Source organism: Leuciscus leuciscus, assembly GCF_965113295.1.
Source record: "Leuciscus leuciscus genome assembly, chromosome: 17".
Classification (NCBI taxonomy): Eukaryota; Metazoa; Chordata; class Actinopteri; order Cypriniformes; family Leuciscidae; genus Leuciscus; species Leuciscus leuciscus.
In genome coordinates this window covers 4857334-4871827 of record NC_138741.1, presented here as the reverse complement: position 1 = coordinate 4871827, position 14494 = coordinate 4857334, and the positions used below count along the sequence as shown (strand labels likewise).

General features: G+C 37.8%; 1 protein-coding gene across 1 annotated transcript; it reads right to left on the bottom strand.

The window, feature by feature from the left end:
* Positions 1 to 4116: 4116 nt before the first annotated feature.
* On the bottom strand, positions 4117 to 14293 carry supt7l (SPT7 like, STAGA complex subunit gamma). The gene is made up of 5 exons (XM_082143846.1): positions 14160 to 14293; positions 13119 to 13596; positions 10797 to 11121; positions 10475 to 10712; positions 4117 to 5767 (listed from the first exon to the last, which is right to left on the bottom strand). The coding sequence occupies exons 2-5, from the start codon at positions 13547 to 13549 to the stop codon at positions 5505 to 5507; spliced, it is 1257 nt and encodes a 418-aa protein (XP_081999972.1). The 5' UTR covers positions 13550 to 13596; positions 14160 to 14293; the 3' UTR covers positions 4117 to 5504.
* Between the last annotated feature and the right edge of the window lie 201 nt (positions 14294 to 14494).

The window sequence follows — 14494 nt, the reverse complement described above, 5'->3', positions numbered from 1 at the left end:
TGGCCACATAAAATCAGCCATTTTAAATGAGAACTTTGGTGCTGCTAAAAGTTCTTGCACACCAGCAACTTACTATTACTACTTTCCTGCAATTTTGATCATCTGTCTAGAAAGAACAGCACTCAAAGTTACGGTGCACAGTTCAATGAGAAGGCAGAAATACTCAATGCAGTATGACCTTTTTCAGCACAAACGAACGTTTCGCATATATTATTTTTTAAAGGTTAACGTTTGTGATACTGCCCTTCAAATATAATACAGCTGTACAAAAGAAGCCAATGAACACGTAACACAACGTGAGTTTTAAAACCTTGGAGTAATTAAATACTAAGAGTGAAACATTTACAGTGGCGTTGATGCTGAGACTAACATACTAGTGGCATCAGGTATTGAAACAATACAGAAATACTTCTACTGTTGGCTAAAAGAGGATAGAAGAGCTAGGATAGGAGAAAGTCATTTAACATAAAAAAAAATGCACATACAAAACTTTTAAAGGACCAACGAGATGACTATGATGACCATGTTGATGTATTTCCAATTGAAACAGGAGAAACAAGAGTTAAGGCCCATTCACTCCAAGAACGATAACCATAAAAATAACTAATAGGCCTAATTATACTCTAGCGGATAATAAGCGCTCACTGCAGTTATGTCATCTCTCACTTTAAATGATCAGCTTTTTAAAACTGGGTGCATTCTGATTGGCTGTCAATGTTTTTATTGTTCATCATCAGCATGGAAAAAAATCGTTCTGAAAGTTATTCCAATGATCTTGTTCCTCGATGTTATCGTTATAGTTGTAGTGTGGACTCAGCAATTCTTTTAAAGGTAGACTGATTCAATTTTACCATTAGCGTTATAGTATTACCCTTGGTATGAATAGTTCTATTCATTTACATTACAAAACCGACCCTAATCTCACGAGAAAACGTAAGTATTTTACGAGGTGCACAATTTCGTATGCATTTGTATGATGTGATTCATACAAAAAAAAAAAAAAATGAGAGAAAAGTGAATGATAAAAGAAAAGGAAATGATGGTCCATCCCTACCCGCCGTAAGTAGATAATATGAAAATAAACCAATGAAATTGTAAGAATTCATACAAATTAAGCCGGGTGCACACTGTGCGATTTATAATAGTACCTAACCCTGACTGTTGCTTGTCTTAATGTGCCCCTATTATGCTTTATCAAATATTCCCTTTCATGCAGTGTGTTATAAAGCTGTCTGTGTGTGAATGTAAACGTTCTGAAAAGTTGTAAAGTCGAAAGTGCATGATAACTCCCAAAAGGAAGAATCGACTCTGAACTGCTTAAACGAGTCGTCAGGAATTCCAGTCTCACTTCCGTGTCCTGCGTACGTAAAGCAATAACTAATTTGCATAATGCCCGCCTATGGTCTCATTGGCTGCCCACGAACAACGTCTACTTTGATCCGCCCTCAAACACTGTATCTGGCTCATGTTGTGTACGTCGAGAAGACGCTGTTTTCTGCTCTGCAAAAGCAAAATCTCTTTGTAAACACTTCCAAAGAATGAGGATGAGGTTAAAATTAAGGTCTTCCCACATGTGCACCGCAATAAATCAGAAATGCACACATGGGTGTGTTGATGAACATACACTTGTTAATGCTCATGGGGAGGAATTACAGCTGCAACATCTCATAATGTACCTAAAATTCGGATTGATATGGTTAAATCAACGCCATCGTTACTGTCTTTACAGAGTGTACAATCGTGCATACTATATATATATATATATATATATATATATGAATAAAGATATATAGCTTGCTTGCTCAAGCACAAGCTTGTAGATGGGCTCAAAGCTAACCGACATGTTGATACAATGAAGGCCATGTAACTAAAGCAGCTCAAGAAATCACAATGAAGACTAAAGTATATGCTAGTCACGATCTGTAGTATTGTTGCTTTATCTAAATTAATAATAGAACAGATCATAAGAGTCCACTGAGATCTGATGTTTGGGAAACAGCTAACCATATAAAGGAGTTTTATGCTGTCCTATTCAGCCCAGCTCTCGAATAACCTTCCTCAATATATTATTATATATATATAACACTATAATAGCCTACTGGTTGTGAAAAATTAAGAGAACTTGAAACATTTGTAAATATGAATCATTTGCATCCCTGAAAATGTAACGTTACATGAATGGTGTAAATTCATAGAAAGATGGAATATTGCTGATGGTGTGTTGAAGTTTGCTGACTGCAGGACGCATGACATCTTCCACAACACTGAAATTACCTTTGCTCCCTTTTAAGCCACACCTAACGTTCCTCTACACTTCACTCTATATATTTGTAAGCATCTTCAAGCCTCGTGGGTACAATTACCTGCTGGAGTTCTGAACATGTTTCCGTTTAGTGAACGTACTTACTGTAAAGCACAACTGCCACTGGAGGTGTGTAAAACGGAGAACTCGCTCAGGCTCAAAGCAGGACGCTCAATAAAAGCAGACACACACACACACACACACACACACACACACACGACACAGTCCAGTGGAGTGTCGAGCAGCTGGAGTGAGGATGTCAGTGTGACGGTGTGATGCAGCACTGCCCTCTGCTGGCTCTGTCAACACAACAGATCCTGTGGCAACAACATCCAATTAAACCGGAGATGAAGCTGGAATAAAGAAAGGTCTTTGGAGACTAACGTAATGAGCACAAGGACGGGAAACAATTCTTTTTTTAGTTGGTCTGGAGTTTACAACGAAGATCAGAAGAAAATGCAGAAACATTACACAATTCACATTCTTCACAACTAAGTGTTTATACATTACAAAACTATGGCCTGGTTTCACAGACAGGGCTTATTTTAGGCCATGATTAGGCCTTCAAGTAGCTTTTATAAACCTGCCTTAGAAAAACAAAAAACAAAAAAAACATTACTGGTGTGCATCTTGAGACAAAACAATGGCACTGACATATTTTAAGATCTGCCAATGCAAGTTGCTTTCAGTCAAAACAGCTCAAACATGCATTCTAGTCTGGGACTAGCTTAAAGGGTTAGTTCACCCAAAAATGAAAATTCTGTCAGTAATTACTCACCCTCATTTTGTTCCAACCCCGTAAGACCTTCGTTCATCTTCGGAACACAAATTAAGATATTTTTGATTAAATCTGAGAGCTGTCTCACTCCTCCATAGGCTTCTAAGACACTATGGCCCGGTTTCACAGACAGGGCTTAGACTAAGCCAGGATTAGACCATAGATCAATTAGGACATTTAAGTAATTTTTATAAACATGCTTAGAAAAAAACATTACCGATGTGCATCTTAAAACTAAAAAGGCACTGATATATTTTTAAGATCAGTCAGTGCAAGTTTATTTCAGTGGAAACAGCTAAGACTTACATTTTAGTCTAGGACTAGTCTTAAGCCCTGTCTGTGAAACCAGGGGATAAACTTGCTGGCCCAGAAAATGTAAAGACATCGTTAATATAGTCCAAGTGACTCCAGTGGCTCAATCTTAAGTTTATAAAGCGACGAGAATACTTTTTGTGCGCAAAAACAAAACAAAAATAACTATTCACTAATCATTTCCTTCTCTCTGGGCCTCGAGTTTTTTCACGTAGTGTTTTAGCGCAGCACGTCTGTGTTGTACGTCACACGTAGGCTCACTATTGGCCGACGCTGATCATGTGTGTGATGCGGGTGACGTGCAACACAGAAGCGCTGCGCTATTACACTACATGAACTAACTCGAGGCCCAGAGAGAAGGAAATGAATAGTGGAATAAAGTCGTTATTTTTGTTTGTTTTTGCGCACAAAAAGTATTCTCGTCGCTTTATAAACTTAAGATTGAGCCACTGTAGTCACTTGGACTATATTAACGATCTCTTTAATGCATTTTCTGGGCCAGCAAGTTATAGTGTCTTAGAAGCCTATGGAGGAGTGAGACAGCGCTCAGATTTAATGAAAAATATCTTAATTTGTGTTCCGAAGATGAACGAAGGTCTTACGGGGTTGGAACAACATGAGGGTGAGTAATTACTGACAGAATTTTCATTTTTGGGTGAACTAACCCTTTAAGCCTGCCAGTGAAGCCACGGGTGTAGCTGTGTAAAATAATCGATTTTAAAACTTTTTAAGATAGCTTCTTGTTTATTTGCACAGTCCAACAAAATACATTTTAGGATGATAAATTGTGACATTTTGTTCAGAACATCCTCGCCAATTACCATTACCATAATTGCCATGATGTTTGTGTTTTCAGTGTGCTTTAGTTCTGAAAAACACTACTTAAAATGTGTCTGCAAGATGATTTTAAACTCCAGATTAGGGGTGGCTCATATGCAATAAGCGCGCACTGCAGTTATGTCATCTCTCACTTTAAATGATCAGCTTTTTAAAACTGGGTGCATTCTGATTGGCTGTCAATGTTTTTATTGTTCATCATCAGCATGGGAAAAAAAAATCGTTCTGAAAGTTATTCCAATGATCTTGTTCCTCGATGTCATCATTATAGTTGTAGTGTGGACTCTGCTATTCTTTTAAAGTTAGATCAATCATATGATCATCATCTGAAAAATTACACTGCAAGTTCTGCAAATACTGTTTTTAGTATTCAAAAAAACATTCATTGCAATGATGAAAATCTAATGAGAATTAATGAGAAGTACAAATAATCTCAAAATTAAAAAGGTCCATGCGCATTACAATAACCACAATTTGGGGGTAAAACATGCTTATTTGTCATGAAAATATTGTCACAATGTATCTACGAATAGAACTCTGCGGCTTTCTTTTAATTTTGGGGTGAAATATGACTGGTATATGATTCTGTGAAGGATGCTTCTAAGACCCTTTAAAACTATGTACTGACGGATGTTGCATCTGATGTGTGAACTCAAGATTTTTGTCTAGCTGAAATGAAACGTCCCTGAAGTGGCCACTGGAAGCTCACACTAATTAATTTCTGAAAGCTGTGTGATTGCTATCAAGTTATAGATCCTTTCGATTGAGTCTCAGAATGCATTGTTAGGGTGAGAAGCTAAATTTACACTCAAGCAGAATGTTTTGGCGCAGGTGGCTAGAAGACAATACCTCCACTGTGTCGCCTGGGAGTGTGCATGTAATGAAATGGCCTGCGTATTTAACATGCAGATGTATGCATGCTGTAATTAATTTGCCATTACTCCTTGATTGATATCCCTGTGTGTTTTGAAGCAGACATCAGGGCTATAATTACTCCCCATGTTGTGCTCCCTCCATTGTTTCGTTACAATAAACAGATGCTAATTTGACCATGGCAAACAAGTAATTGTCCTGCTCAATAATCGGGTAAAACAGTGACCGTCTGCCATTTGCTGGGGGAGAATTCAAACACGCACGTTATTAGTCTCTTTCGTTTAATTTCACTGAAAACTTCCATTCAAAACCAAAACATGTAATCCCAAAAGACAGCGATGATCTTAGGCATCACAATGACTGTGAGGTGCTTTCAGTCTCTTTATTTAGACGATAAAACCACTATACTTTTCTCATCCGTTTCTTTGGCCGCTGGGTGAAAGGTGACGTGCCCATGAGAGAATCTGGTGAATGGGACATGTAACTTCCTTCTGAACCTCCAGGAGATGGAGGGATGCCAGCCTCACTCATGGTGGACATGGGACCCTCTTCAAAGACGTCGCTGCCCAGAACCCCGTGACCTGACACCTGGCCCTCCTCACTGTCCTGGGGCTCCATCTTCACCTGGGCTAGATGCCACAAGGGGGAGCTGTTCCCTGCTGCTACTGTTGAAGACACAAAACAAACAAACACTGGATTCATCTGGAGTATTAACAAACTTTCTGAATGATCCTTGTCTTTAAAGCTGCAGTCTTTAAAAGCTTGCAAAGTCGGGGACTTTTTGCCTACTGTTTTACGAATACTACACTATAAACACGAATAAGTTGACAACTCAATAAATGTTAGGTAATCAGTTGCATCCAAAACTTGTCTTAAACTTAAAAATCTTAACTTAAAAATTAAGTAAGCAGAACTAGCATATTTTTATTTTGTACTCAGACATTTTAATTGCTCTTAACATGAAATATTTGAGTAAGCTAATTAATTAATTCATTCATTTAACTTAAAATGATCATGTAATCTCAAACTTAAATATTATTAGCAGAAGAAACTTGGCTAGCTTTAACGAGCTAATTCGGTAAATGCTAAAATCCCAGCCCATTTTCAGTTAAATTTAAGTTTGACTAAATTAAAAGAAAGTTAAAAGTTCATAAAACTTAAAAGAAAACTAAATTTCTAAAAACTCATTAAAGTTAATTTGATTGAACTAATTTGTTAAATTTAAGTTTACCCAACTCAAACCAATTAACATTTTTGATTGATTGAAAGGTTTACAATGTATGAATTTGGACATACTACTCTTTTGACATACTGTTTTTCACATACTACATGTAGTATAGTGTTCAATTTCGGATGTGATTTTGTGATGTTTGGGGTCCACTATAATAGGTTTTCATGCTTATTTTCCCCATATTCCCCATTGTTGCAGCACCTCTCTCTCCAGTCTGTCAGTAACGCTCTGTGTTTAGTTGCGGTCTCTATGAAGCCCCTCCTTCTGAAAAGCACAATGTGCTCTGATTGGTCAGAGTGTTGTTATTTGTTGACCACTTTGAGAGTGTTTCAGAAATGCCACGCCCCTTACCATAACACACTACTAACTAACTCAACCAGGCCCCGCCCCTTAATTTTTAGATAACTTTTTTTTTCAATTTCAGTACAACAGCAAAAACTAATTCAAGCCTAACTAATGGAAATAAAAAGATAAATTATTGAAGACAAGTAAAGGGCTGGCAATCAGTCCCTCCAGGATTACACGATTCTGCCTGCCATCACAGAATTTAATGTAAAATCAAACAAACTCCACAATATTTGCGGTAGCTTGAACTTTTGTCTTATTTCCTGCAATTGTTCCACAACAAATGTGTCCCTAAACATGACGCTGAATAAAACAAACTGTGATTAGTTGCTTCACATGTCAGTCAGACGGCCTCTGGGTGTTTCTGAGTCCAGACCTTCTGTCATCTATAAAGACGAACTATAATGCATTTAATAAATCGAAGCTCACTATAGATATGAATATCATTAATGGTTGAAACACACTGGTAAGAATGAGAAGGTCTGCAGTGATTGCTGCATGCTAATGGCAAAAATTATTATTTATTATTCAGGAACTACATTTGGAAAGGAAAATAAGTTTTCATATGCAAATTTGACCAAATTCAAAATTTGATATAAATGGCTTTACGCTTGACAGTCCTAAAATAATTATCTGCTGCTGATGTGCTGAATGCGGTACCGGAAACGCCTGATCCATAATAAGCAGAATGCCGAAGCAGTTTTTGCTTCAACTCATCCTCTTTAAAGTACCACCTCAACAGCCGCTTGTGTAACAAATTTCGATGCCTTCAACAATAAATTTCAAAGACAATCACGTTCGAACATCAAATTGCCTGCAGTGAGCAGTGTTCCTGTTATTATGCAGAATCCACATGTTGATTTGTGAGGTGTTGTTGACAGATTAAAGGACAGTATTTCTCTAAAGTCTCTTGTTGATTCTTTATACTGTGCTGCTCGCTCACGAGTGTCTGTCAGAACAGACAGATTATAAAATATTAGCAGTAGAAAAAAAGGATGACGCACAGCTGGGCTTCAATAAGATGTTTTGCATGCAATTTCTCTAGTCTAACAATTAAGAATGTATTAATGCAGAGTAAGGATCAGCCTCTGAGTCCAGACACCCAGATTGTATTAAAACTCTTTAATTTCATGATTATATGTGGGCTTTGAAATAGTTATAGTAATTTAGACCAAGGGCCAGATTTGCTAAACAGGGTAAATTAGCGTGAGAGCACAATCCCATAAAAGTGCAGGGAGGGGAACGTTCTGTGTGTGATCTACTGACGACACACACATTAAAGAACACAGACCCAGCCGGATCATTTCGATGATGACCAACGCCATCTACCAAGAGCAGCGCAAGTTAGCGCTAATTTTTCACTGCGTGTCTTTAGTAAATCCTGACAGTAGTTCAAACTGACCCCAGCATGCTATGATTTGTTAACTTTTTTAGACTTTTTTTATTTTTTATTTTTTTATTTCATGAATTCTTCAAAAAGTGTTTCATACCTGCATTAATGTCATTTTAATATTTCTTGATCATAGGATAAGAAAAAATATATTTTTGTATCACTACCCCAAGAATGCATAAAGTGGGTCAAATTGACCCGTATTCATTTGCAATGGAATTTTGACTTAACACAGTCCTTTTGGATACATTTTTGTCAATAATAATATTTATTTTCTTTAAACTTTATGGCTTACTTAAAAATCTGACTTGTTTTGCTCTGAGGCAAGAATTGGCCCCAGAAACCAACCCTGTGTCTGAATATGCATATCTGCACTATACTATACAATACTATACTATATAGTAGGTGAAAAGCAGTGTGTAATAAGTATTATCTCAAAAATACGCAGATGACCTACTACAGTGTAGACAGCCTCAAGTACACTGTCAGAAATAGGGGTTAGTAGGGTACCCCCATAGGGCTTATTATTGGACCGAAAGGTACATATATGTACCTTTTTGAGGGTCAAAAAGCATTGGTTAAGGTACAATATTGTACCCTTGAGGGTAAAGCCCCAGTTACAAGCCATTGTACCCCTAAAGGTACAATTATGTACTTTATTTTCTGAGAGTGTAGCTGTGGCGCATGTTAAAAAATGCAGATATGTTTAATGAGCTTGTTATAAGCGAGCCACTCGTATTTTCTCTAGACAGAGTGTTCGCCTATTTAATGGCTTACTCGTACTCTACTCACAGCAACCCAGACCTTTTATTGAAACTAGCCTACTTTTACCTGGTGAGACATTCTTTCATATGCACCCAAAATAACTGTATTTGCAATGTTTAATGGGGAGGCACGATGTTGTTTGAAAATGTGCTTTATGTTTGTAATTCTGCTAGATGCCACTAGTGTTGCAGAAACTACATTCTTCACCCTTAAAGATGAACTGAACTGGAATTTTGAGTAAAGGTGATATAACAGATGTATTTTATTTATTCTCATTGGTACAATTAATAAAGTGGCAGAATTTGTTAAAAGGGATAAAATGGTACGTTGAAAATGTTGTTGTTGTTACACGGGTGCCGCCATGTTGGATTTCAACATTCCACTACGTCACTGGCATGGTAAGCTACTCTGTTGCTAACCAACACAAGCAGAGCAGCCATAGAATGTAAATAGTCTGAGGCTAGCTGACATGGCTGAGGAAACAGAAACCAAAAGGTCTAGAGGGGGTTCATACTGTATTGCCCCTGGCTGTAGTAATGAATTGTATAGGGCTAAGGCAGCTGGGGTTACGATACATTTTCACAGGCTACCTTTGACAAGGAAACCAGCCCTCAAGTCATGGCTAGCTGCCTTAAAACTGGCTAACCCACTACAGGCGAGACACTACAGGTGAATAGGGTACAAAATTTAAATAGCAGATATCACCATGAATAGTTGATTATCTACATTAAGATGGGAAAAAAATGTATTACAAGTTTTCTGTAATTTAATGTTTAAATATGCTAATTAGGCATTGTCTAATTAAATATGCGCTAATTTGCATATATTTTAAAAAACAAAATCTGAGTATTGGATAAAGCCAGGTTCAAAATTATATTTTCATTGTGTTCACATATGGGGAAAAAATTACAGAGGGATTTATGGATATCTACTTTTGTTATCCTGTAAATTAGAATATACTGTCAATAGCCTTAAAAAATTGATTTTCGCCATGTTTTTTGGAATAAAATTGTATATAAATCAGGATAGGAATAATATATTTACAAATCCCTCTGTTAATGTCTTCATAATATAACTAGGTACAAGACTGGAAAGTTTGGTGTGTATAGGTGCCACTGAAGTGGAGATTCCGGACTTGGAGTATGAGAGAAAAGTCATTTTGAGAAAACGGGCTTTAAGGATTTATGAGATTGCGCATTTAGAGTTAAATCCCTCCTTTTACTTTCACGATTGGTTGCTGATAAAAAGGAAATGAGCATATTTGGATCCGACAGCATTGTACAGGAGAAAGAGAGCTTTCTAACAGTGTGTGTGATGACAGGGTGCAGGCAGCGATCACGGAGCAGCGGAATGATTTACAACACTAACTTTTGTTGAATTTATGAGAAATCTACAGACGCAAACAGACAAAGTGTAGTAAAATAAAGACCTAAATGTGTATTTCAGACTTTTTTTCACCACAAGTCTGAAAGAAGACACGTTAATGAAGACAAATATCCCAAAATCGACTAGTGAAAAAAAAAACTATGTTTTTGCCTGCCGAATCCCGCCTTAAGGGACTATGAAGAAAAGTATGAATAAATTGCATGGTGATTTAAATGAGCATTTAAACATCTGTTTGGTGAAGGATCCTTCAGGTACCTGAAGTGTGAGGGGAATGTCCTTCCTCCAGTCCTCCAGCCAGTCTTTCACTGGATGTTCCCAGCACACCGATGGGCAGGGCCTGGTCACCTGAGGCCAGATCCGCTTCCGGCTCCTCGCTCAAAGGAAACGCAATGTCACTCACCGGCTCCTCTTTAACCTTTAAGGGTTTGGAATCTTCCAGAGCCTTTTCTGGATTCACAAGTCTCTCGTACTCTTCTGAGAGCTCCTTACTGACCTACAGTCAAAGCAGTGTCAATAAAAGCTGCATGTACAGTCATGTAGGAACTGAAGCTGAAATAACATTGGAGAGAGATCTCACCTGCAGCATGTAGCTGTGGTAATCTTTGATGCGGACCTGCCAGAAGCGCTGGAGCGCCAGGACGCTCCCGATGCCCACCTCATGAAACACCTGTTCCACCACATCAGGGAAGGGTGTAGAGCCCCGACAGGCCTCTCTATCAACAGCCACGCGCAGCAACTTGGTGAGCCGCAGGTAGTGTTCGTGAACCATATCGGTCAAAGTCTCCAACACGCTCTCATTGGCCGACTCGAATCCAGCGTGAGCGAGCACTGTGGCGACCGACTGGTACAAAAGCTGACGGCAGGACAGCCAGCTCAACTCAGTGACTGGCTCACCTTTACCTCTAAAAGGAGGGAAATGTGGAGAAGTTTGGAAATCAGGTGAAAGATGGAGAGAGGACAAGACATCTAATTAGGAATCACAGGACAATAAAGTTGGGACCTTTTTCTAAATAAACTCAAAAGAGTTTAGTTTTTCTGAATAGCTGATGATACCTAGAGAATAGTTTCATCAAGATAAATGTGAATGTGGGCTTTGAGGTTGTAGGCCTTACAGACAGACAAGGGTCCAGAATGTATAACAGTGTTGACCATTTTTAATAAAATCTAGTTCAGAATGTAAGTCGAATTCTAAGAAATGTTTGTTGTATTCATGTTGGTTTCATATGCGTTTGGTAAACTTTTTTTTTTTTTTAAGTCTATATTTTTAGTCCAAAAAAATTAAAATCATGTGGTGTAACCAGGGCCTAAAATGAACACTCACCAAGTGCCAAATAAGAGTAAAAATCAGCGTTGGCGACTCTAAGACTCTTTTGCGTCTTAAGGTCCTTGCACATTGAGTCCGAAATAATTCTCGTCCGAAATTATGCACGTTAAAAAACAAATACAACCTCACGTTGTGTCGATCACGTTTACACACTGCCTCCTTCAGAGCCACCGAATGACGAATACGAATTTCGAACTTTCGTGTGCAAGGACCTTTATTGTGCTTAAATTGTCAAATACACATAAGGTTTACATAAACACAGTCATTTCTATCTTAAGTGGATGTAAACGGATGCGTGTCAGTATATTAGATCCGTGCATGAGCTCTTAAAGTGACAGCAGCCTAATATACCTGCCGTTGTCTGTGTCATTAATGTTAATCAAACTATGAAAGACAGAGCAAATCACTCACTGCTCTTGACTGAATAACTTTTGTAGCTTTAAGAATCGATGTATAATTCATACAGTGAAGTCTATGTAATCTTTTATTTTTACATTTGTTTGTTCACTTTCTTACTTGAATGCTACTGTTGCAGTAAATGTACCTACTGTGGCTGAAAATATTAATGCACTATTTGTATCTTGTATTGTATGTCTCCTATTATTTGTTATTTGCATCGTTGTTCTTATTTTTAATACGATTTTATATTGGACAATTTTGGACGGTCCTGGAGGGCCACTGTCCTGCACAGTTTAACTCCAACCCTGATCAAACACACCTAAGCAAGCTAATCAATGTCTTCAGGATCACTAGAAACTCACAGCTAGGTGTGCTTGATCAGGGTTGGAGCTAAACTGTGCAGGACAGTGGCCCTCCGGGACCGAGTTTGAGAAACCCTGGCCTAAATGGTCTTTGGCCTAAATGGTCTGTCATTCTTTTGTCTTTTGTTACCTTGTAAAGCTACATTTTTAAAACAGGGAAGTTGGAGTGCTGTGACTTGCAACATAGTCTTAAAAACCAACATGAAAAAGAATCATGATAAGATTGTGGATCGTGATCCTGTCTGAAAAAAAAATCGTGATATATTTTTGCTACATTTTGCCCAATAAACAAGGTAAAGGGATTTTTTAAAAACATTATGAATTAATATTTAACTCTAAATAAATAAATTAATATTAGTTTCTGGGTAGTTGCATCACATGAGATTTTACAAGCTGAACTAACCTTGCCTTATAAAAATAGAAAAAGTTATTATTAACTGTTACAGTTACAATAAAAAGTTACAATTAACTGATATTTTAAGAGACTTCCTCTTCATTAATTAACCATTTCCTGTTTTAAGTTTTGCTACATAATTTGTTTTCTAAGAAATAATAAAATTCTGCATAATAAGGTTCTCATTTAATGAATTTCATTCTTTTAATGAGGCGTTTTACTTCATTATGATAGCAGGGCTGTTGCATCACCCTGACATTTTTACTTTATGCACCCATCAAAATATCATTCAAAATTAATTTTAATGCAGAGGCGTTCACCCTACAAGAGGAGCAAGTATGAGTTTCATTTTAATGGATCTTTAACATATTTTTAGAAAAAACAATGCCTGATATTCATGATGATGATCTACTGACGTACTTGTAGAAGTCGCTCTCTGGGTCACTATGGCGTAGCTGGAATGGATGTCGAGGAGCTTTACTATCCAGTGGAAGCAGATCATCGGGTACAGTGGGTGTGACGGGGCGAGGAGGAAGAGCATCCACATCCTCAGGTTTGAAGACACCCTGGGCATCTAGTAATGTGGGCAGAGGCTGCTGGCCCTGCTGGGCAGCAGCAATGAGACCCCGGAGACGACGGGCATGCTGGCTCAGCTGCACGGTGTGGATTGTGAGGCTGCAGGGCTCTGAGGGGATGTCCAGCATGGTGGTGGGACGTGGACGCTGGGCAGAAGGTTGGTGCAGGGGAGGGTCCTGCATCTCCACCTGCCGGAACTCGCGCTGCAGAAGGTCAAAAGAACTGCGGCCCGAGGGAGCCGAAGCCACTGGGAGCTCGCCCCAATAACGCATCATCTTCACACAGTGCTGCTTTTGGCAGTGGCGCAATTCTTGAGGACAATCTGAAACGCAAGTGAGCAAGCAATTTCATTTTAAAGCACAATTACAAACGACAGACGTTGTCCCGAAGTGCTTTACAACAACGATGACATTAAAACCAACAGTTATTGATATACACATATGTATGTAATCATTGTAGCCTAGTGTTTGTTGCACTGCCTTTATTTTATGCAAATTGTTAAAATAAAAAATAAAAGTATATTGAAACCATCAATGGTTCTCGTTAGATTGTCAAACAGTCACAAACAAACTCAAAAGTAAAAGATCAAAATATATAAGTTAATGGTCCTAAAAAATATGATTCATTTCCTTTATCATTTTATTTTTTTATTTTGGACATGTTCATCATGAGATTCGCTTTCAGTACTAAAGATTACAGCAATTTCAATACTGATATGCTATATTATGCACATAAAACGTGTTATTTATTTATTTTACAAACTTTCATGTATTTAAAGACTTTTTGAATTGACACTGCACAACAGACGCCCTGCAGACTCTAATGTTTAATGTAACAATTATGAAGCCTAATTATCAGAAAACAAACTGCTTGCTTTAACGTTACCTTTTATGAGTAGATGATCATCATAACGATGAAAAATAGCAAAATAGTGCAATATTTATCATTTATTTTCAGTTCCGACAAAAAGAACATATAACCGATTAGCGGCTACCAGGTACAACACTAAAATATTTCCGTGGAAAATGTAAATAGTTCCTAGACATTGGAGAGAACAGATACGAATATAAGATGTTAAATTGGACATATTTATGTCAGATAATTATTATACATCCACATTAACATATTTTGATACATACATTTCTTGCTATGAACAAAATAAGTTTTTTTTTTTAATAAGAATAACATTAATTCAAGAGCACAGGAACGGAATCATAAAA

Bases quoted from the DNA above. Each gene is read 5' to 3' on its own strand.
- supt7l (XM_082143846.1), bottom strand. From the start codon at position 13,549: ATGATGCGTTATTGGGGCGAGCTCCCAGTGGCTTCGGCTCCCTCGGGC. The intron at 11,122-13,118 runs GTACGTCAGTAG...CCCTCCTTTTAG, and splicing joins CCAGAGAGCGACTTCTACAA to AGGTAAAGGTGAGCCAGTCA. The intron at 5,768-10,474 runs GTACCTGAAGGA...TGTCTTCAACAG, and splicing joins ACATTCCCCTCACACTTCAG to TAGCAGCAGGGAACAGCTCC.